A 25,737-nucleotide genomic window follows, 5' to 3' on the forward strand; every position below is an offset into this window, starting at 1 on the left:
GAACCCTGAAGAAAAACTAAATGTAAAACAACCATGCTTTATATTCCCAGTCAATGGCCTTGTTTTCAAGAAGATCTGTTTATATTAAACAGAATTTCTTGTAAAACAAACACTTGTTGCCGTAATGTATCAGCCCTTCTTCAAGCCTACTCCTGTTCTTCAGTTGGCTAAGCATTTGCACAAAGAATTTTCATGAATGTTCAAATAATAAAAGAAGATAATCAAATGTTAGAACTATTTTCTATGGCAAAAGTGAAGTATTTGCTGTGATGATAGAAAGAAAAATGGTGGATGATGTTCAGTGATTATTTACTGAGGTGATGTGGAGATGAGTAGGGAGGAGATGGAAGGGTTCCTCATATAGATCTACAGAAAGAACTATTTGCTGCAGGAGAGTTGAAAAAGCTCAGTGCACATAAGTACCAGTGGGGGGGGGGGAAGAGGAAAATAATGGTGTGGTTCTGGGATTAGCAGCCTTTTCAGACTGTAGATCCTGTTGTGCAATTATGCACAATGATTCAGATACCAATTATATATATATATATAATTAAAAATGTCCCAAATGCCATGAACTGTTGGGTCAGTTTGCAAGATTCAAGCTATTCCATTAAAGAATGGTGCATCACATTGACATGCAAAGGGACAAATATTATAAAAACATAGCCCTTAGGACATTTCCCAGATTGGAAATCAAAATATAAATTTAAAAAGTTCACCCATTACTCATTCATTCCAGTTCAAAAGCCTTTTTTAAAGTGTTATTGTATTATTACAAAGTACAAGTAGTACATTGTACTATTTGGGTACAGTGGTCTTTATATGGTGTTGACTAAAGATTATTAACACTCTCATTATTTAGATAACTTAAACCTCTAAAGATAAATAAAAAAGGGGGTTATGTCAATATTAACTATGATTTCTAAAATGTTACTGTTAAGCATAAAGTTGCTTAAAATGTACATCTAGAGCTGAGTGTAGCTTTGATAAACAACTGTAAAATGCTTGATTTATTATATTATAAACATTTCTATCTTAAACTTAATACTTAATACCAAGGTCTCTACTATATTGTTACTTAATGTTGTTTGTGTGTATTATAAAAAAGAAAAGGAAAAGGAAAAAGAAAAAGCAGGTAAAAATGCTATTTGGTTCCTAACTTTCCCCTTCTTTATGTCTCAGTGTTTATAAGCATTTAGGCCCTCTGTATCCTGCTAAGATAGGGAAGCACTGGAAGTTCAAGGCAATCATAGAACACTTAATAGCATTAAGTATTTGTGTGTGTCTTTGTCTGTATCTCCATGTGCTTTTTCTAATATTTAATTGCACACTTGTGTCAAAAACAAAACTGCTAATGTACTGTCTCAATACACGTCTCAATGCCATCGGATATAAAATGCCAAGAACAGCTTAGTCACCATACTCAGAAAAGTAAAACCTAATAAACTAGGGGGTTGCAGCAAATAGGAAAGTTACAAATAGGAAATAAGTGACATGTGCATAAATAAATTGCCAAGAGATCTTATCAGTTCAGTGATAAAGTCTAATAAGTAATAAATAACAGAAATCAAAGGTTGGTATGAGAGAGTAGGAAGATAGCTTTTTTCCTTCCTTCTTGCAGGGTACCCAATGAAATTTAATAATGAAAAATTCAGGATACATAACAGGAAGAGGTTTTTCACACAGTGCACAGTTGAACAATACAATTAGCCTTCACAGTAGGTAAGGATGACCTCTGACTTAACAACCATTAGTTTTGACAAGTATGTCTTACTCCAAGGACATAACCCTGACATGCTGCTTGTGAGCCTCCTAGGGCACCTGACTGACCAATGGGTGACACAAGTTTCTGGATAAATTAAGTCTTTGGTTTAATTTTGTCTTTATATTCTCAGCAACACTCATGTGCTCTATAAATGGTTTGTCATAAACACAGATGTTGTATGATCAGTGGCCAACTCTGAAATAGCCAGAAAAAAATGCAAATTTTAATTTCATTTATTTATTTCACGTGTTTATTATTAATTTTATTCATTTCAAATAACCAACTTCTTGTGCTGGTTGGTGTGAACTCAACTTTCCTTTCAACACAGTTCTTCTTTCAGTCGTTTCATCTTTCAAACTGATTTAAAACAATGATGTAAGAATATTTGCTGGAAGCCAGTTCACTTTTGTATTTATTTTACTCAGAGCCAATCATACTCATACTCTAAAATGTTATCATAATCTCACAAACTGACAGAAACGCCCTTTTAAAGTATTTTTTTTTGCAAGTATGTTTTTCCATTTTCAAATATCAAAATGAGTTAGCAAGACCTTTTTTCTCTTTGTAATACAAAAACAGGTTAATAGAAGCTAAGGGAATGAGACTTGTGAAAGTAGAAAGTCTGTGTTCATCTCCAGGTCATCTGAAGTACAGAAAAACCCACAACTTTTCTTTGTTAACTTTCTTTTTAATTTTCAGTGAGCTCAATACTGCCACAAGGAGTTTCTGATCTTCTTTCATTCTGTGATATGGAATAGATTCTGAAAATCCTGCTGAAATCTTACTCGGTCTTGGAATGCTCAATTCCACCAAAGTCGAGAGAAGAGTCCCACTGCCCCTCTCAAAGCCAAGCTGATAGAGCCACAGAGCTACATCCAGGGTGTTGAGTCATATTATTGTCTAGACTGTCCTAAAGTTTGACATTAGCAATAATATCTCTCTTTAGCCCATTGATTGCCTGTAAGTGATTTTGGCTTGGCAATATGCAATAAATTGACAGAGACACAGACTCCCCAAATAACTCTGCAGAAGCTACTCAGAAACTAGACAGGGCACTGCCAGATAAGAATCTTTATTGTATGCATGGACGAAACCACTTTAAGGAGTTGATTGCCCTCTCTTAACATGAGAGTGTAGCCTTCTCCAATGGCTACTTCAGTTTAAACCTGGTTCCTCTTTTTCCCAACTTTCCCACAATTTCATGGATATTTAGCCTTCTGCTTTTTAGCCTCAGAGCTAGGTGAGTTTTGGCTGTCTTATGAACTCTTATATGAGAATAAATTCCACTGAACTTCTTGGGATTTGCTTCCGAGTAAACATTAATGTCTCACTCCTTGAGTTTACATGGTTCATTAAGCTATGGTTTGCTTTAACTATGATTTGTGGAATTAACTACAGTTAGCTGCGTTCACACATTATGTTATGGAATAAAATATTGTTCACAAACCTTAATAGTTGAGTTTATACAACAAGCTAAGCACAAAGCAACCATGCAATGGTTATAGTCATAATCTATGGTTTATGAACCACAGTGGCTGTTTTCACTTATCACCCCACATTAGCCAAATATATCACAGTTCTAGAAAGCACTACAGTAGTTAATTAATTCCCAAAACTAGACTTCCTGAGAATGGAACATATTCTTGGCTAAATCTCTCACTTCAAGCTCTCTATGTGAGACCAACCACGTCTAAAGGTTCCTTTCTCAATACCCAGACCTTGGCCTTGGCTGCCACTTTTGAAATGATTTCCACTGGTGTCACCTGCTCAGATTTGACCCTGCTGAATACTTGCAGGAACATTTCTTCTATATGCCCCAGAAAATGATGCCATGTCCCAGAGGCTGCTCCAAGTGGCTAAGACAGATTTGGGCCCGTGGAGGAAGCAGCCAGGGCTCTTACGTTAGCAGGGCTTCTGAACTGGCTTGTTCCTGTGGTAAAAAAGATTCATTCTATAAGGAGGCCTAATAAAAACGGGGGATGTAGAGAAGGACCGTCAATTGCTGAACTGCCGAACCTTTCAAGTAATCTTTCATTTTTATAGGCAAAAAGGGGACACCAACCAGATGTTTCCTCTTTAGAAGAGTGTAGGAGGGAAGTCAGAGACACATATCTTCTTCCACCCCACTGCTTTTCTGTTTCCAGCCTCTCTGGGATTGATATACCAGCCCTATGAATACTAGACAGTTGTTTCTGTTATAAGGGCTAATAGTTGCAATGTTCCATACATTTTTCCTGTTCCTCCTCTTTCCTATCTTTTCCTCAGCAATGGACACAAAGCAGGAGGACAAAATAAGGGCAGATACAAAGAGAAAATGAATTCAATATGATGAACCCAACAGTGTGTTTGGAATGTCAAAAAAGAAAAACACTTCCAGCATATTTTTTTGGCACAGAAGCTGCTAAATCAAAGTGCTAAATACCCGAATCCCTTAAGTGTGGCAAGATGCCTCTGATATTTTCCTGCTACCTGCTTAACAGATGTTCCTTTCCAGGCAACAATTAAAGGAAAGGAAAATTTCAAACGAAAGCAGAAATGCCTCAGTCCCCAGAAAGCTGTGTGTCCTCTCTTGTCTAGGAAAAGATCTGTAAAATTGTGTAAGATATCTAAGAATGAAATTATCTATAGACAAAATATTTTTTAAAAAACCGTTAAAATATACTACTAGGCCACACTGGGTAATATATTGCAACGTGGGCAATCCTATTACACAAAATAAGGCCTTCCATACAAGGTTGCAATTTTATGCCTACACTGTATGAATGCTCTTATGCTCAACCAATCTAAAACAAAAACCTCGTAGTACTATTCTACTCTTTCCAAGAGACACTGGGTGTTGTTGAAAGAGAACGGAAGAGAGAATAATTTTTCACCATTTCCTTTGCCCTGGGCTTCTTTTCCTGCTATGCTATTTAGTTCTAGAAAATTCCCAAAACTCTATTACATTGCTGTATTCCAGGGAGAAAAATATTTCTTATCCTTTTCTTTTAAAACATTCCCATATAGCATAGTAGTTTACTGATTGACTGATTGATTGAATTTATAACCTCAGAGCACATATCCTCCAAACTCAACCCAAGCATGAAGAAAACATTTTTACTGTGACACTAGAATGCTCCATTTACACAAAATGTGTATTGGTTTCCAGATGATGCCCACATCAACCACAATACAGCTTAATATTTTAAAGTGTTTCCTCCATGACTTCCTGGGCTGTAAAAACTCTGATTTTAATTTTAGTCAGAAATCAACCCCAATTGCAGAACCACATCTGAATATTACAGAATGCTTCATTATTCCTGGAGAGTGGTTTTTTGTTTGTGTGTGTGATATTTTTCTAGGGAAGGGCTTTCTTCACACCTCCAAGTTTCTTCATTTCCTCCACAAGTCCTTCTGACTTTCACAGAGTTAACTCACTGACATTTGTTCAATTGTATTTTTCTCCCCACCACCACTACCACCACATCACTCAGAGAACAATTTTGAAATACCCAGTTGGGTCCCTGCATATAATCCATGAGTTCAAACATACATTTGTTCATACTTCCTCTCCGTTGTCCCTCCCCAGCCATAAATATTTCTCCCTTACAGACACCCATGCAGTCAGACACACATCTGATTGCTCAGTTAGCTTCCAAAGGACTTCTGTAATATTTCCAGTGAACACATGGAAAGCAAGCCACTATAAAGTTTTTTTTCCTTGTCTTTTTGTTAGTTAGTACTAGAAGCTCTGAATGCTGAGATGCCACAGGGGAAGAATCTGAAGACAGGAGGCAAGAATAGCCATTAATTGGTCAGAAATTTAGAAGAAAGCACACCTGAAATTATTTGTTGGCTTCGTCAATATACATCACCAACAATCATTACTCCCTGAAATAATCAGAATATACTGGTGCAAATGTCAGGATAGCAGTGAAGATACACACTTTCCATAGTAATTCATATGCATTATATACTGCATTAAAAGGGGCTGGAAAATGTAGAAGCGGCTCATTGGGAAAGGTTCTTAGTGAAAACTCTAAGTTACTTAGCTCTTGACTAGGCCAATCTCTTTTGTCTTACTGCTGTTCATTTTATGTACACTTGTTCAGCTAGAATTGCCAGGAGTGGGAAACTCCCATCTACAATCCTGGAGAGTTGGTGTTCTTCCGCTAAAAGTCATTAGGGCTGCAAATGAACATAACCGTATCCAAAGCTCAAAATGCACAGGATCAAAGCACTATATCCTTTGTTTCTTTGTGGCTGACATATGTTTCTCACAAGATTCTGGTATCCTTTCTCCTGCTGCCCGACCATTTCTGCATGATCAATCTAGCTCTCAATCAATAGCTCCTCCTATTTATATGTTTATTATTCTGCTACTTGAATGATGGCTGTCTCCAAGACATTTGCATCAATTAAAAAAGAGATGGGCTTTGCCTTGAGGCTTGCAAACTAAAAAGAAGGAAAAAACCTGACACACACAAAGAAAGAGGAGTGGAGGAAAAAGGGGAAACCAGAGGGACATAATTTCTTTGAGGGGATAACAAGCAGTGAGTATGGTCTAGTATTTGTATCCCAGTGTCACTTTCAGACATTCTTGTTTAAGCAGTAGTTTAAGTGAGGCTCTTCACATCTCCAGACCCATGGAAATTACTCACAGGTTCATTTGCTTATTAATCAAAAGGGCCAGTTGATGCCTTCTTCCCATAAGTTTCCTTCTGGAAAGCAGAATGAGCTTAAAGTATATCATAGGTGTCTCTCACAATCCACAATTAACTCAAAATGATGGCATATGCCTCATGACATCATCATGCAACTGATGCAATCATGGAACTGATGTGAATCGCACTGAGATATCTGATGCAAAACACATTATTGCAATGACATCATGACACTCATGTTATCATTCTTCCTCCTTTACCTCCCCTATGGATGACTGTGAAGTGAACTGTTCTTCAGTTTTCCAGGGTCAAGGCAAATTCTATCTCTATGATTCATTTATGAATTTACAAAAACATGAGAAACAAGGCCAGAGAAGCAGCAAGGATAGAACTAAAAATTGGGAGCCATTAAGACAGTGAGAGTATCTAAATGTAAGCAGGAAGCATAAATGGATACAAAAAGAGGAAAATAAAGAAGAGAGCAATTATGAAAAAGGGTCAGATATATGGTTGTACCACAGCTATTACTGTAATCAGTAACCACTTCTGTATTTTAAAAAGCTTTCTGTTCAAGGAAAGGATCTGAAAAAGCATTATTGCTTTACTTACTACATTTTAAGCCTGCTCTTTGTCCAAGCAGTTCAAGCCATTATAAACACTTCTGCCTGTGCCATCTTTACTGCAACCTTGCAAATATAGTAGGTCATGATGACGGGCACTGTAATTGATCTACAGTAAGCATCATGACTTGGTGAAAATGTTACCTTGTCTTCTCCAGCATAGATTCAGCAGTATAGAGTAACCCACGTTGCCTATGGTAATTTTTTCCCCTTGGCACAAGAATAGCCAAGAATGCAAATTAGTTTCTCAATTCTTTCTCTATCTCAACATTTGTGGCTGCTGCCTTTGATTATGTTGGCTGGGAATAATGGGAGTTGAAATCCAATTCATTTAGAGAACACCCGTTCAAGAAGGTTGTTTTTGCATTTGCACTGAACTCTCATTCATTTAATACAATAACATGCAAAATGCTGATCTGCCAACTTAGGGTGTATCTTGAACTTCTGTTTGACAGCAGGGATGATTCTCTAAACAAATGTCTCTTAACATTCCCCACAGCAATCAAACATAAATAGACAGAATAAGATATTCAGCAAAGACTACTCCATATGCTATTTCAGATGTTTAAGTAATGTACCTTTTTTTCCTCTATAAAATCAGAATACAGTTAAATGCACATACACAAATATTCACATACCTGAAGCAGGTATAGATGCTGCAAAGTTTGAAATCACTTTTGGTACAATGGGTGAAAAATGACACACTTTAATAGCATCCTACATGTTACATTGCAGCCACATGTATAAATTGCCCCTTTCAGTTTTGCAGAGGCATTTAGTAGTGAAAAATGGACAAGACTAGAATGCAATTGCTTTTCCCCCCGCACACTTCCAGAACCACTTCTGCATGGTAAATGTAGCTCTCAATCAGCTGTCCAAATCAAGCCAGCAGAGGACATGACTTCATAGGGAAGAACTACTAGCAGATGAATTGCTGAGATCCCTTCCCCTCCCCAAGCCCTGTAAACTGCAAATCATCTTCTCCCAGGCTGGCTCTGCAGTTCAAAGAGGTTGCTGAGTTAACTATACGCAGTAGTTTGGCCCAGGCTGTGCTATTCCATGAATCAATTACTCTGGGATGTTCCAGCTTTGCAAGTCCTTGCATGCTTTCATGGCATATAAATTCTGTCTCATTATTTTTCAGGGCACTGAGGACTGTATAGGCACGCCCCATTGTCCGCAATTTTTGGCATGATTCCAACCACAATGAGGGTTGTATATATCTAACAGGCAGAGAGCAGGCAAAAGTTATTCAGCAGGTGCAGCTTTTTCCTATTATGCTGCATGAACAGTCTCACCTGTAGAGCTTTCCTCTGATACGTAAAGAAAAATGGCTGTGTTCTTTGTGACATCTGGCAAACCTATATAACAGCTCCCAAAACAGAAGGTTCCAATCCTTTTCTTGAGAGAAGATGGAATATACAGAAATTAACTATGTTTGATTTCCCAGGATGAGGCCAGGAAAGTTCAAGAAAACATTTTTAGGATAGCTTTGGTTGTTACTGAAAATTTAAGGACCTAACACTCCTTTTTTTTTTTTTTTTACATATTATGGTTTGGAGAACGTTCATATTCCCACTGAGGTAAAAGTCAAGTCAACATCTTACATTTATTTGCCAAGAGCTGAGATTTATATTGGCCTCGAACAAGCCGGCAGGTGGAACCATCACCATCGCAGACCCCACAGTTATCTTCCTTCACAGGGCTTCCCAGCTGATGATCACAGCCAACAATCTGACAAAAGAGAAAGATGTGCAGTTCAAATTGAGCACCTCCTGACAGTTGGATCCATTTCTGAGCTTAGTTCCCGCCAATTTTCTTCCTTGCATTGTCTCCAAAGGGCCATAAAGCATGTTAGCAAGAAAAGGGGGAACAAAATGAATTTGCTTGGTAGAGTTCCATCTGAATTCAGGAGCAGTGCTTACAAGGCAGAAACGGTGTACAGTATTTAAAAGTTGCTGAAATGATTTTTTTTTGGCTTCAGGGTCCTGTCAATGTTTTTATAGTTAACATGTTTATCATGAAACAGTAACATGATTAAATCTCAATGTAAGTTCATCTAAGATTTACTATCTCACAGAGAACTTAGCATTTTGCTAAGGAAAATGAATGTATTGGATCTGACCATGCACAAAACCAGTGAGTAAAAGTGACATGCTGATGATTTTATTGTATCAAATATGAGCAAGAAAAAAGAAACATTGCAGATACAACTTGGATATGAATTCCATTTCTAATTTTTCCAACAGGAATTAAGGTAGCCATTGGGCAAAATCTTTTCCTAAAAAAATTGTATAGCCTGAGTGCTCCACTCAAAAACAAAATGTCTGATCCGTAAAGCAGATGAGTCAAAGAACCAGGATCCAAATGGGTAGGCTCTCATTGCAGTCTATTATTAATCAGCCTTGGATTAAGTATTCAGACTTAAATCATTTTTACACCAGGCCATCAGAGGCCTAAATTATTTATTTATTTATAATTTTTATCCCACCTTTATTATTTTTTTTATAAATAACTCAAGGCAGCAGACATCCTTAATACTCCTCCCTCCTCCTCTTTCCCCACAACAACAATCCTGTGAGGTGAGTTGGGCTGAGAGAGAGTGACTGGCCCAAGGTCACCCAGCCGGCTTTCAGGCCTCAGGCGGGACTAGAGCTCACAGCCTCCAAATTAATGACCTGCATTTCAGAAGATCAGATTAACACTGAAATATTCTTTTAAAAAGCTGTTGAAGTTAAATTTGACCTAGCTTAAACTAAATCTGTTTAAACCTTCCTTAGCTACATAACTTGAGTTTCCCAAAATGGGATTTCTGAAAAAAAATATATAAACACAATATATCCCCATACCAAAAAAGGGAAACACTAAAGAATGTTCAAACTATCGAACAGTGGCACTCATTTCACATGCCAGTAAGGTAATGCTCAAGATCCTGCAAGGTAGACTTCAGCAATTCATGGAGCGAGAATTGCCAGATGTACAAGCTGGGTTTAGAAAAGGCAGAGGAACTAGGGACCAAATTGCCAATATCCGCTGGATAATGCAAAAAGCCAGGGAGTTTCAGAAAAACATCTATTTCTGTTTGATTGACTATTCTAAAGCCTTTGACGGTGTGGACCATAACAAATTGTGGCAAGTTCTTAGTGGTATGGGGACACCAAGTCATCTTGTCTGCCTCCTGAAGAATCTGTATAACAACCAAGTAGCAACGGTAAGAACAGACCGCGGAACAACGGACTGGTTTAAGATTGAGAAAGGAGTATGGCAAGGCTGTATCCTCTCACCCTACCTATTCAACTTGTACGCAGAACACATCATGCGACATGCTGGGCTTGAGGAATCCAAGGCTGGAGTTAAAATCGCTGGAAGAAACATTAATCATCTCAGATATGGAGATGATACCAATTTGATGGCTGAAAGTGAAGAGGAACTGAGGAGCCTTATGATGAAGGTAAAGGAAGGAAGTGCAAAAGCTGGCTTGCAGCTAAACCTCAAAAAACCAAGATTATGGCAACCAGCTTGATTGATAATTGGCAAATAGAGGGAGAAAATGTAGAAGCAGTGAAAGACTTTGTATTTCTAGGTGCAAAGATTACTGCAGATGCTGACTGCAGTCAGGAAATCAGAAGACGCTTAATCCTTGGGAGAAGAGCAATGACCAATCTTGATAAAATAGTTAAGAGCAGAGACCTCACACTGACAACAAAGGTCCGCATAGTTAAAGCAATGGTGTTTCCCGTAGTAACATATGGCTGCGAGAGCTGGACCATAAGGCAGGCTGAGAGAAGGAAGAGAGATGCTTTTGAACTGTGGTGTTGGAGGAAAATTCTGAGAGTGCCTTGGACTGCAAGAAGATCAAACCAGTCCATCCTCCAGGAAATCAAGCCAGACTGTTCACTTGAGGGGATGATATTAAAGGCAAAACTGAAATACTTTGGCCACATAATGAGAAGACAGGACACCCTGGAGAAGATGCTGATGCTAGGGAGAGTGGAAGGCAAAAGGAAGAGGGGCTGACCAAGGGCAAGGTGGATGGATGATATTCTAGAGGTGATGGACTCGTCCCTGGGGGAGCGGGGGGTGTCGATGACCGACAGGAAGCTCTGGCGTGGGCTGGTCCATGAAGTCACAAAGAGTCGGAAGCGACTAAACGAATAAACAACAACAACATACAGATACGAATATGTCTCCTATAGCATCCAGTAGTACATTTCTTTGAAGTTCAAATCCAATTAACCAGAAGATGAGTCTGAGCTGTATGAAGCATGTGCCATGTTTTCTAACACTTAGAAAACTAGAAATGTTTAAAGGTATTAGCACATGTACCTACTCTTTTAAACCAGATATTTTAGTACTGGAAAACAGTTTTTAAAAATCAAAGCTTTAAATCTAGCACAGTACATAAAAAGATCCTGCTGTCAACTAAGAAAGATCTGAGGCTGTTAGATTACAATGTAGAGATTGTGCCTGTTGCTTTAAGAAATCCACAGCTGCAAAAAAGAATGCAGCTGTGACTTCTCCCATCCCGTCCAGCTCTCCCCTTTTGTTCTCTATGCTGTCTGCTTCAGCATGTGGGAGAGAAGCAGTAGATAAACCAAACCATAGCTGCATCTGTGGTTTTTTGGCAATTCTAGACAGACTTCCTCCAACTTGCTTGTGGATGGGAATCTCATATTTCTCAAGCGCTAATCATCTGTTTTAGGAATGAGAAGTCACACGTATATATTCTGATGTCGGAACCAAAGATCAAATGCTCATGTGGATCATGGCATGATGCAGTCTTTTGATGTTCAGCTAGTTGCAGTCTGTAAGAAAACAAGCTGATTTACAGGCAGCCTATTTCAATAATATGCAACTCACCTGACCCTTACATTATCCCTCTATTTCTCCTTCAAGGTGGGAAGTTTTTGTTTCCAGTTCTAACTGACTTTTTCCTCTCCTATTGGAATATGGTTTGTAGTGAGGGTTAACAAACAGGAACTAAGCATAGGTTTGCAGATTATTTAAATTTTGCTTACACTTGCAAAAGACAAAGAGACAGAACAGTGGCCTCCTGGGGGGGCAGGAAGCACAGAATCGGGTTGCAGGATCATGATGCAAGCCCTGCCTTTTTATATGTGCACTGTGATGTTGCACGCAGGTACAAAAGGGGAAGAGCTTGTGTCACAATGGTGTAGAAGCTGCTTTCATTATTCTGATGACAACAGCAAGTCCCCCTGGACACTCATGAGAGAAGAGTAAATGAGTCAGGCACGTGCTTGTTACTTATAAGTATGAAGAGATGCCATATTTTCTTTTACATCTTACTGGGAAAACACATCAGTGTACAAACACTATAAAAATAGGGTCAGAAAGTGTAGTAGAGGAGGCCTATTCTCATTCTGAATTGCAGAGCAAGCTCCTTGAAAAAAGCGGGAGTAAGGGTTTCTCAGAAGGGTGAGACTACTAAGCAATTCAACAAAAACATGCTGAACATTTCAAGCTGGTAGTTCAGATTTGTCAGCACTGGTAATCATATTCTTTTGGACTCATGGCTGTTTGAAAAATACATAACTCAACATCAGAAGGCAAATATAATGAAACTGTGTTTTTCAAATACTGTACATCCATGGATTTTAAGTGTTTGTAATACTTAATAGCAGTAAATACGAACTTCTGTTGCTTCTGTGAGTTCATAATAAAATGCAGCAGGGCAAATTCAGTGTATATTGTAACAGGTATGGAAAGATTTTTTCAGTTCTGTGTTTTTTAAAAAGCCCCATGAAGGTAAGTAAACAGCCACAGTCAAAAGAATTGCACTGACAGGGACTGGCCATGGAATTAGCACCCATATTGAAATCCGATGAATCTTGCAGAGATAATTTTGCATTGTATCCCCATAAGACTGATACGATCTCTTGAACACATTTCTTGAACTTCTACCACCAAATTTTAGCAAAATAAAACTGCAGAATTTAATTTCAAGAAAATTAGGAGGAATTTTGAAGAATCAATAAAAAGATTTTGTAAGATGAGCCGAATCTATGTCCCTTCTCTGAAACAATGCCATCTAGTGGCAACGAAGAGATGTGCCTTCTTATGGCATCTGCCCTTTGGAACAGCCTTCTCCCTGATGTCCAGATGGCCCTGATATCCAGGAATATCCTGGCCATCTGGATATCAGCCTTCTCCCTGATGTCCAGATGGCCCCAATCCCACTGGTCTTTTGTAAGGCTATAAAGACCTGGCTTTCACCTCAGAGGCTAGGGCCAGGACACTGGTGGAGCACTGGCATTGTGAGTTCTTGTAAGGTGCCTTGATTACTGTATTGTGATAATTTTTAATTGTATTTTATTTTGTTTTATACTGGTTTTATAAAACTGGGTTTTGTACCATTTGTCAGTCACCCAGAATTACTTGTTTAAGATGGGCAGCCGTGTAAATGATCTGCATGCACGCATAAATAAATAAATTTTAAAAAAAATCCTGCATTGCACCTGGCTGTATTGACATCTGTTCTACTTCCTTTACCACCAAGAAGTCTGTCATTGAAAAATTACCACCACCATCACCCCATACTCAGAACACAAACATAGGCTTGGAGAGAAACCATTTCCACATAGCCTATTAACAGGTGTATGATTATCCCACATTAGGGATGAAGGGTGGATGTCAAACTCACAAGAAAAAGCAGATGCCTCAGGAGACAAGCAGAACTTTGAACAAAATATTTACAACCTCCCATTTTTGTAGATATTCCTTCCTCCTGGATCAGGTAGACTCTATTCTTCTATTACTAAGTAAAGATCAGGGACAGACAGCAGCAGCTTTTCTACCAAAATGGGTAAATTTATACCACTCTTAATACTGCAGCTACTGAACAATTCGCATGTGTCATTACAATGACATTGGTGTCAAAGCATCCACATGGAATAAAGAAGAGGAAGTTACAGACAATATGACCCTGCACAACCAACAGTCAGATACAGAACTGACTTTACTCTTTTGCAAAGCAGATGTTTTGCACATTTAGACATTTTCTTTTTGTTACTGCACCATCCCCAAGGGGTTCACACCCTCTTTTAAGTTGATCTGTACTGCTTAGAAGGTTTAGCACAGAAAAATTAGAACAAGCCTCACGAATATGAATCCAACTAACTGGCTATTGGTGCCTGAAACAGTTCTCAGGCATGAGGCAAAATGGCTGTCCTTCAATGGAAAGGTTCTATTCTACAGCAGTTATGCTCCATATTTAGTCTGCCTCTGTCTGGGCAGACACCAAGTTGAACTGGCTGGGTAGAAAATTGTGATATATTTTTTCTTGCACTAAGATTCATACCTAAAATATGTTTACAAAGCAATATATGAGACAAGAAAGCCCAGCAAGTTAAGGCAATGAGGCTTTTGTGGACCATTAAATGGCATCCAAATGAAGGCCTGGCCATTTGCACTGCTTTGTTAGAATTACGTTTGCCGTACACATGAACTTTGGCTCTACTTACAAGTTTTTTTTAACCACATAAACTAGTCCAGCAATGACAAGTCCTGCTTGAGCCTTGCCTGCTCATAAATGCCTCAGGGTAAGGTCTTTTTCATATTCATTCCTTGTTACCATTGAGAAACCTGGCCAAGAAATAGTACAATAAAAACAAGCCAGAAAACCTAGCCAGCCATAGATAAATCTTTTTTGCCTTTCAAAGGTCTTGTCTGCACCACAAATTTTATGATCAAGATCCTAATATTGGAACGGGTGTCTCTAATCTACTTAAACACTTGCTTTTAATTTGAACTCTGTTCGTATCTTACAATCTGGTTGACAGGCTGATGTACCCTGCAGCTTTGGTCTGGTTATTTGAATAGCTACAGATGACAGGACGCATTGCCACTAAGTGAAAACTCAGCTCTCAAAAGCTGGTTGCAAGGGCTGACTACAGGTGAGATGTAATTCACTTACAAACTGCCTTGTGAGCTAACCTCAAAAGAAAGATTGTAAAGAAAGAGAAAAATGTCTATGCATGCAAAAAATGAAGGTAACCCCAACCCTGTATAATATACTTCCCAATTAAATGTGCCACAGGGTCCATCAGATATAACTGGAAGGACTGCTAATTATTTTAACATACAAAGGAATTTAACAGGGATATCAATATGTCACATTATTCCATCTTCTAAAGTGAGCGTAAATATGAAAATGATACATCTCCTCTCTATACCCTTGCTTCTTTTAAAAAGGAAAAGGAAATGGAAAGAAAGGTCACTATGAAGCTAATTCTTAAGGCATTCATTCATTTCTTCTGCAAGATACACATGCATATACTTAGTAACTTTTGCCCATAGCATATTCAGAGGAAGAAACCTGGCCTTCTTTGGACCATGATACTTGGGCAACCCTACCTGGACCAGGATGCTTTGGTTATGGTAACTTGTGCCTTAATCACACTGTTGGATTACTCTAACACACTTTATGTGGGCAGCCTTTGAGATGACCCAGAAGCTGCAGCTGGTCCAGAATGCAGCAGCTAAACTGCTGGTGGGTCGACGCCATTGCACTACACTTTTGAAATCACTGCATTGGTTATTTGCAGGATTCCAGGCTCAACCTGAAGCTCTGCGTGGTGTAGCATCAGGATGCATCTGGCATTGCCTTGCCAAGACGGAATCCGCCCATCCCAGAGGACCTGCTGAGAGTCCTCCTCCTGCAGGTTCAAGACTATCCTTAAACACGGAAGCTGACTGGGTAGCCTTGGCACTCTCTCTCGGCTGGAATTCTCTTGGGGAAAATCTGAAAGAGGGATTGCCATGTTTGCCACCTTGAATTCTTATAGAAAAGGTGGTGTATAAAGGTAAGGATGACAATAACAACTTGTTTCCCTTCATTTTTCCCCACCCAAAGATACCTGACATTCAAATAAAAAGTGTCTGGAATGTTTTCTCCCAAAGGGACTGTCAAACAGAATATGAGCTAAATTCTCTTTCTTATGCCATCTTCATTGACAATATGAGAATTATACAGTGAACATATGCCTGATGTATTTGTATTTCTTTATGAATTCCTGGGGGATGCTTGAGTTCCTTTCCCCCTTCTATCTTAGGAATGCTTTAAGTGCAAAACTCCCTACAGATATATTTGATGAAAGGATTATATGATATAAATCTCTTCCAGACTCTATCATATGTTACAGATAATGTTCTTATCTCTGTTTTGAGTTTTTGGGTGTGGGGGTAATAACTATTACACCACAGGTGCATTACATTTATCAGGCCATGACCACACTGGACTTTTGAATGGCATATCAGGGAACACATAATAAACATAGTATGTGAATGGATTTGGATAAAAACTAAATTTGATTTAATTTTAATTTAAAATTAACTAATTTAATAAAGTTATATGACCCTCATTTAATCATCTGATAACAAAGGCCCAAGCAAGCCACAAAGGTCTGTAAAGGTAATGACCATCATTTTGATTTGGACCCAGAAGCTGACTTGCTGCAATATAGGTGTTATTCTGCTATACCAGCTACTGCTGCATGCTGCATTAGTGCATTAGTAGCTTCAGATTGGTCTTCATTAGCCCAAACATGAGATGATAATGGCAAAAGTCAGCAACTCCTGATCCAAGAATTGAATCAATTGAGATACTTGGCCATTGCCTCCATGTGCTAATCTATCAGGAAGAACCATAAATCCAAGAGTACCCCCAGGTTGCACACCTAACTTTTTAGGGGTATGGTGTCCTGTCCAGAAGTTGAAACTACTCTGGAACCAAAGTGCGTCTGAATGAACAACAACTGTATCTTGCTGGGATTCATCCTAACTTGTTCTGTTCCCTCCAGTCACTTATAGCTTCCAGGCACCAAGTCAAGACCTCCTCATAAACTGAAAGTGGCTCCTTGGAGGACAGGGTACCTTAGCATGTTCAGCATAAGAAGGAACATTCAAATCAGCATCAAGGCAAGTAATTTTATCTTCAAAATGCACTACAAATCTATTAAAGCAGGTTTTTGAAAACTTCAGCATGGGGTTTTCTGGAGCAGATAACAATAAGCCTTGATAACCCTAAAGAGTTCTGCTTGATAGCTTCTCGAGGGTGCAGTGGAGGCTGTAAAATATGCTTCCTTTACGACCTTTACAACCAAGTAATAAGCATAAAAGTATGCACTGGTTGGTTTCAAGATGACTCTTACACTGTATGTATTGTAACTATCTCTTGACTTGGTCTACTGTCAAGGGCTTCCCAGAAAACACCAGGCTCACATGCCACAGAGGGTGCTTAAGGGCAATCATGTCAATGGCCCATTCTGTTTCCCCTTTGTTAAATCAACAAGGGTACTGAAAGGGTCAATGACTCTGGCTTCTGGAAAATTCCCCAGAGCACTAAAAAATTTGTAAAATCCCATTAAGTCTCTTCTGTATCACATTAACAATGATAACATTAAAATTTGGTAGCTTCTCTTTGCAGATGGGTTTTAAAGGTTGCATGCAAAAGTTTGGGTGAAGCTTGTATGGAACTATATCAAAATAAGGAATCAAATACAACCCATCTTGGTATACTTTTATATTTGTGAATTCTAACGCAGCTGACTTTTTCAGTATTTCTAGGTCTAATGTATGGATTTGAACATCATAATCTCTCCAGCTTCTGTTTTCTGAAGGTTGTGGTGGAATTTCTAACTAAAGCTGTGCTTTCCAATCCGGTCTGGCAGGATGGACAAGCTCCAGGTCCGTCAGCCAAGAAATGTCAGCTGGTGGGGACCAGGACATGTACCTTTTCTGCTGTAGCGCCTGCCCTCTGGAACATCCTCCCTCCTGAGATTAGGTTGGCCCTGACCCTTTTGGCTTTTCAGAAGGCCTTGAAGACCTGGCTTTGTGTCTGGGCCTAGGGCCCCGAGTGTGTGAAGGGCCCCATTTCCTGGTTGTGCTGAAACTGATAGATTATATCATCTCTCGGCTGCTATTTGTATTTATTTTATTTTTGTATTGTGTTTAACTGTTTTGTTTTTATGATTGTTTGCTGCCCAGAGTCACTGGTTTGAGATGGGCAGCCATACAAATTGAATAAAACAAACAAACAAACAAATAAATGTGTGCTTTACGATAATGTGTGCATTTTAGATAAAGTATGTTCTTATAGACTCACTTCATGAGCATATTTAAAAATGAGTAGAGCTCATGGTAGAGTACCTGATTTTCAGGCAGAAAGCCCCAAGTTCAATTGCTGGCATCTCCAGATGAGGCTGGAAAATTTATACCCGAATTCTTGGAGAGCTTCTGCTATTCGTTGTGCACCGCCCAGATCATTTAAATGAGATGGGCTGCCGTATATATCAAATAAATAATAATTTGCTGTTGAAAATATGGGGCTAAATAGTGGCCTAACTCAGCATAAGGAAGCACCCTATGGTACAATACCATATGCATTTTAAAATGAAAGTTGCAAGTTAATGTGAAGATAATGGAATGTATGTATGAATGAACACATGAGAAATTAGTATGCATCAGAAATAAACTAATTCATCCATCCTTCTGTAACTCCACTATACTAGGGTTACCAGATCTGAGGTGCAGAAATACATACGAAATGGCAGCAAAGAGATACAGAAAGCAGTAAACTCTGACTAGTGGTTGGTTGTATCTGCAGGCCACATCTAAAATGGTACCTTTTTAGCTCACGAATTAAAGTACATAATACCTAAAGCCAGGTATCTTTTGGTACCTGAGCTAAAAAATGTCACAAACTTTTCTTCATTTCGTAAAATAAAATACAATAGTGATAAATTATCATCTCCTCCCTTTTCCTAATACTAAAATCTGCTCCCTTTGACAGTTGCCTCATCCTACCTGATGGTAGGGCTGGTCTTTATGTTCTTGTTGCTCATTAGAACAACCATTGTTTATAAGGTATGTTTAGCATTGACAAGTAAGAACTTTGCAGAACTAGACAGCTCAGCAATTCTGAGAGAGTTTTCCTGTTACGGTCTTTTGAGTCAGTCTTCACTCTTGGGGACTTTGTGGGCAGATCCATGCAGCTTTGTTGGCAATATTTTCAGAGGCGGTTTGCCAGTATCTTCTTCAGGGATGTTTTAGTATAGGGCTAAGAGTCTGTGAGAGCCTTGTGTGGCGCAGAGTGGTAGGCAGCAGTATTGCAACTGAAACTCTCCCCACGACCTGAGTTCAATCCCAGCAAAGTTGGATTCTCAGGTAGCCAACTCAGGTTGACTCAGCCTTCCATCCTTCCGAGGTTGGTAAAATGAGCACCCAGCTTGCTGGGGAAGGTGACGACGGGGGAAGGCAATGGCAAACCACCCCGCTATAGTCTGCCAAGAAAACGTTGCAAAAGTGACGTCCCCCAAAAGGGTCAGTCGTGACTCGGTGCTTGCACAAGGGACCTTTCACCTTTCACAAGAGTCTGTGACTGGCCCAGAGTCACCCAAGCTGAATTCAGTGCCTAAGGGAGAACTAGAACTCCCCTCTCCTAGTCCAGCACCTTTAACCACTACATCAAACTGTCTCTGCTAATATCCTTGGGTGAGTCCTTCTGATTGTCTGGCATTTAGCTGATTCCAAAGAGAACATGGAAATATATTCAGAAGAGACAGTGAAGAACTTATTGATGGACCTATGGCACTAACAATTAAAGCATCTTTGGACTCCTTGGTGCTCTCTGAGCCTTGTTGTTTTCTTGCAGACGTTTCATTGTCAGACTAGGCAACATCTTCAGTGCAAACAGGGAGAGGGCCTTGCTCTCTGATTTGCCCTGCTTGTGTTGGTGGGGGTGTTGTTCTCTCCTTGGGAGTTCTTTGATTGGGCTGTTGTTTGCTGCTTGGTTGATTGACTGAGTTAATAGTTCCTTGATTAGGGTGTATTGTGCTGTTTGATTGTTCATCTGGTGTTGATTTTTGCATATCTGGGTGTTGATTGCTGGTGAGGAGGTGTATTGTACCAAACAGGCTGTTACAACTGCATGGCATCACTGTACAACATAAACCAACTAAAACTCTTCAAAACGTATTAAGTAACCCAAAAGACCCAATAGCCCAAGAAGAAAAAACAGGAGTTATTTACAACATACAGTACAAAGACTGTAACAGCCACTATGTAGGACAGACAGGCAGAAGACTAGCAGAGCACATCCACGAACACCAACTAGCAGTCAGAAGACATGATGAGAACTCCTTAATCTCACAACACATGGACAGACTCAACCATCATTTCAACTGGGAAACTGTGAGCGTCCTAAACCAAGCCAAATCCAAAACTGCCAGAGAATTCCTGGAAGCCTGGCACTCAGACAAAGCAGCCATCAACAGACACATAGAGGTAAACAACATTTACATACCATTCAAAAGGGACAATAGAAAAGCCAAAAGACCATTACACCTCCTCGCCAGCAATCAACACCTAGATATGCAAAAATCAACACTAGGATTAACACCAGATGAACCATCAAACAGCACACTCCTACCAACACAAGCAGGGCAAGACACGGTATATAAACTGAGAACAAGGCGAACTCCCTGTTCGCACTGAAGATGTTGCCTAGTCTGGCAATGAAACGTCTGCAAGAAAACAACAAGGCTCAGAGAGCACCAAGGACTCCACAGTTCAACCCTGAGCTACAAATGTTCGCATCAATTGGTAAAGCATCTTTGTTCCAACATTTTTAGAACAGCATGCAGAACAGCATACTGTGTTTATTTTAATATGCATAAAACTTGCCCTTCCATCTTTGAAATACATCAAAATATTAAAACACCAAGAATCATTACGAGCTAGCCTACTGTTCACATTACAGCATCGGTAATTCTTTGTTAGCTTCAATGACTTCATTATATAGCTGGATATCACTACTTGAGCCATTCCAGCTGAAAGCACGTACATTTGCTGTTAAACACACAGAGCTTCTTTTGTTGATAGAAAATAGCCCTCTGGTCAAATGCAAACAGCACCCCCACCCCAGCCCACTGGAGTGCATCCTTATTGTCAGCACTGGAGCCAAAAGAGGCCTTCTGCTGCTGCAATCAGATAATTAGCCTGTACCCTTGTGAAACCGAATTCGGTAGGTTCACCCTGACCTCAGTTCTTAGCAAAATGCTGGGATTTAGACTTGGAGATCTTACATTCCAGTGCAATCCATGTGTTGCCAAGGAAAGTTTGCACGAACAACATAAAATGAGAGAGGGCAGAAGAATAACCGCCTGGAATACAACTGTTTCAAAAAGTCACTAATTTTCCGAAGGGAAGGAAGATGGCCAGCACTGATTTGCATTAAAGTGGGTATTTAAAGGCTTCAGCTGGTTAGCACTTTTCACTGAATGTGAATATTTTAAAAAAGCAACACTGCAGAACTTGAAGTCAATTTAAAGCTAACCAGATGATAAGCCTACTTCATTCTTTCAGGATTCTTTTTATGAGAGATCATAAAATAAATGTCATTGAGCCTGGAGTCCTGGATGTAGTGGAGCTCGTATCATGATGATGTTAATTCTTGTTGTTGGTTGTTTTTTCTTGGCTAGTACATATGTTATTTATAATCTTGTTACATTGTTTTTATCTTGTTTTAAGTATTGTTAGCTGCCCAGGATCATGGGCAGCCATATAAATTCAATAAACAAACAAACAAACATCCTGAGTCTCTGCAAACGAGGAGGTAAGGTAAATTCCTCCATAGGTTTAGGGCCAGAACTCTAATGGATAAGAGTTGAAGTCCCATACATCAATAACCTACCTTGTTCTATATTACTGTTGTCATTGTTTTGCATCATTATCATTACTATGTGACCTAGGATCCTCTGGGACTATGGTGGTCAATAAATCACATACAGTACATAGAATTATGAATCGTGGAACACAAAGCCAAACCTTGTTTGAGGTGTCTGGAAATGATGATGGCTTGAGGCAGGCATGGACAACCTGTAAGCCAATGATTGCATATCACCCTCTTGGCATGGTTCCCAGAATTCTTGCCACCTTTCTGGCAAAACCCAGAAATTTCTGGCCCAAATGTTGCTATGGTAAGATAAGTGTAGTATTTGTTTCCCTTGGTTTGGGGTAAAGAGAAGTTTCAGTGCAGCAGAAGTTCAGCCTGGTGTCCTCTTCTTTTCCCCCTAGTGGAAAAGTTTAAAATAAGTGTGATCCCAAATAAGAATGCAATGATATGTACAGAGTGTGTGTGTGTTTGTGTGTGCATATTTACATTGGCATGGCTTCCAAATATCTAAGCCACAATTGGGGTAACCTCTAGCATTCAAAAAGTGAGCATGCATACACACAGACAAAATGCACACATGCCAACACATAACATCTCACTTATAAGTAAAAGGCTCAGTTCAAAGGCTCCAAAATTGTCCACATGAAGCATTTTTAGGATGCAGCCACGTGGAGTAAATAGCATCACATCTGGAAGAATACAGTAAAAGAATGCTACTTTTTGAATGGGAAGTTAAAAGTTGGCATATTGTTGTCACACAGATCAGACGACACTTGCGCTACATGGCTGTTCCCACACAATGCAGGATACCAAGAGCATCTTGCAGGGTTTCAAACCTGTTATATTAAATTCTTTTGGAATGTGTGTAAAAAGATATTTAGCACAAATGTTCCTCTTCCTTTCCTCTTTTGCACAAGACTTAGGACTCATGCGTGGCTTCCAGAGAGAAGATGAGACATTCTTATGGATTTTGAACCTTAAGCTCAGTTCTAGAAGCCCTTTTCATTGCCAGAGCAATATGCTAGAAACTGGGGAATAAGACAGTGAGAATAAGAATATGCCTTTCCTACTGTCAAAATCACAATTAATTCTCCTGCACTTTAGATTAGGGATATGAGCTTTCAGAGAGACGTGTGTGTTATATATAGGAAAGCTGAGCCACATAACATTTTGTTTTAACAAATAAACTGCTGGAAGGCAAGTTCCCTGTAAATTTTATTTATTGACCATACTCTGCTTAGCACTACTGCCAGTTCAGACTGGAGCCTGTCAACCTGGCACAAGAAATTCTTCCCCTTCCTTTCTTCCTATACCAAACTGACACAGTGGTGGATACAGTACAGTTAACAACAGCTGATAAATCTAACAAGGGGATCTGCTGATTGCATCTGAACAAGCCTGCTGATCTCAGGGTATATGGCTGAATGATTTACAGCTGCATAATACTTGGCTTAGTTGAGGAGGATTTGGGAGGTGGTTTAAGGAAGGGCACTTTTAAGAAAGGGCACTTGCAAGCCATATAAGGGATGGGGAAACAGCGCCACCTTTCATAACCAAGACAGATCTGCATAAGGGCTCATCTGCACAGCCCCACTGATGTGCTTTCCTCCCATTGCCAGGACTGGAGGAAAGCATGTTGCTTTGAAAAGCACTGTTCCCACAAGGTAACTGTTACCACACCTCAGGAACGAGGCCAGCAAAGTTGCTGTCAGGGGTAGGAGCAAGCCAGCAGGGCAAGGAGCAAAAGAGGAGCGATTCAGCAGCGATTCAGCCCAGGCTCCACATTTGAGTCACTGCTACAAGGAGCAGGGGCGGGGTTTCTGGACATGCCTGGTGACTACTGAGTCAGAACAATGATGTGCTATAAAGCACAAGAGTGCCAGTCTACCCCAGTGGCTGAAAACACCCAGGCTCTGCTCTGGTGGCAGCTACTTCCTCAACTTCCTAGACAGCTCAGGTGGCAATGATACGATGAGCAAAAGAGATGTGGGATGGAGAGAAACTCTGAAGCCCTGCTACTTGGAACTTCACACAGAAGCCACTAGTAGAAGGAACACATTTTGAGTCCTGTGGCAAAGCACAGGCACCACTGTCTCAGCCCCGGCCCAAGACATCCAAAGCCATTTCCATGGGAAACTTCTGCTGAAGGCCCTACCTACAATCAAGGCTGCAACTACCTGTTTACTTTGGAGTAAGTCTTTAAGTGTCTTCCTGGGCTCAAAAACTTTATTTTTGTGCACAGCTGGGAATACTAACCTTCTGAGAGACCCACATCCATACTTCTGGAAGGCTGAGATTCCCCTGACCAAAGAACACCGAAATGGGAAACTAGGAGGCAGTTGCACAAGAGAGGCATCCACTCTTTCTGGCAGCCAGAGTAGAAATGGCCACAGAGGCATGGAGCTCCAGGGGATTAGTGGGCTACGTGGAGCCCATCAGGTTGTCAGTTCTCTTAGGACTAGCTCTCCAATTGTCACAGAATGTCCTCAAAGGAATCTTCTACTTTCCATCAACACAACTTTCCTGCCAGATTGCTATGATCCAGCTTCAGCCTACCTCTTCCCCTTTCCTCAAACCTGTACAAATTCTATTTATATTTTGTATAGGAAAAAATACACATTTAGAATACCAAATTCACTAGGACTGTGCAAAGCATTCCAAAGTGATGTTTCACAAAGCATGTTGGTATGAGTGAAACTGAGCACCTCTCTGAAAACATTAAAGAATCTGCATCTGTTGGGCAGCTTGCATTTCTGCTTTGAAGCCTGCCCCCAGTTGTCCACACATGAATATCCATGCACAGACACTTGTGGTTTCACGGCTGAATGTTCAGTTTTTAACCATGCCCTTATATTGCAACATCTGGCAGAAAAATATTTGTCTAAGCCAGACACTGCAATATGCAATGCTTTTTTGATTTCAGCTCTGCATTCTAATTTTTGCAAAATGACTTAAAGTACATTAGATAACTGACCGGATGAAAGAACAGGTTAAAAATGTTAAATACTTGGGCATATTTTTTCATAGCTCTACCAAACAGGGTTGCTGTTCCTGCAGTGGCAGGGTATTAGTACTTTAGTGACAAGTTGTCTGTAGAGACAACTTAGGGATCCTGTTGGTGTACTCAGAACCTTGGGCTTCTAGAACTGGTTGCTTGACTGGTAGTAAAGACACACACCCCCGGCGTTTGGGAATGGGTGTTGGGTCAAGTCAGCCGAGGAATGCTTGTGGACTGGGCAGATGCCCCAACTCCTGTTCTTGACTGTGAATGCAGCTGCTCCTGATGATTGCTGGCTGGATCAGCCTCAGGTCCTTGGGAACTCATGACTTCCTCAGGCTGAAGCCCATCCAGCACTTCCGGAGCAGGCTCCTCAGTGTCAGGATCCTTCAAGGCAGAGGGGGCAATGACAGTATCCTTCTGGACAATCTGTGAGGGTTGGGGATTGAGGGCACTATATTGCAATGGTTCTGCTCCTTTCTTAGTGGACAGTTCCAGTCAGTGGGGCAGGCAGGAAAGACCAGCCCAAGGGATACTCACTTGTGGGGTGCCACAGGGTGTTCTCTCCCCACTCCTATTTAACCTTTAAATAAAACCACTCGAAGAAGTCATCTGGAGGTTTGGGGTTTGACATTATTTAATACGCTGATGATACCCAGATTTATACTGCTATCCCAGGCCAGATCATAATTGTGATATGTAAATAATACTGATCTATCAACATCTAGCCCTGCAGTCATTTACACCTCTTGTCCATTCTTTGTTCACAGCCGTTTCTTCTAATCTTACCAACATAAAGATATTTTCTCCTTCTCCCAATTCACAAGGTTGATTTTTTTTTTTGGAAGGAAAATCTCATCTTCCTAAATATGGTACCATAATATAGTTTGAATATTAACTTGGCCTATACACCTCTTCTCAGACACACAGAATTAGACCTCTGTAGGAAGGAAGGCTTTTGTCAACATGACAAAAGCAGTGTTGTACCTTCACAATGCAATCTCTGCCACTTTCCTATGTGT

At 40.0% G+C, this 25,737-nt stretch overlaps 1 protein-coding gene across 1 annotated transcript in view; it reads right to left on the bottom strand.

Moving 5' to 3' along the window:
- Window positions 1-25,737, bottom strand: part of ADAMTSL1 (ADAMTS like 1) — a 588,401-nt gene that overhangs the window by 140,365 nt on the left and 422,299 nt on the right. The window contains exon 6 of the mRNA XM_063295031.1: window positions 8,633-8,759. Within this exon, the coding sequence (XP_063151101.1) occupies window positions 8,633-8,759 (127 nt within the window). The remainder of the gene's footprint in view (window positions 1-8,632; window positions 8,760-25,737) is intronic.

The sequence above is a fragment of the Candoia aspera genome, chromosome 2, assembly GCF_035149785.1.
Source record: "Candoia aspera isolate rCanAsp1 chromosome 2, rCanAsp1.hap2, whole genome shotgun sequence".
In the NCBI taxonomy this organism is placed as follows: Eukaryota; Metazoa; Chordata; class Lepidosauria; order Squamata; family Boidae; genus Candoia; species Candoia aspera.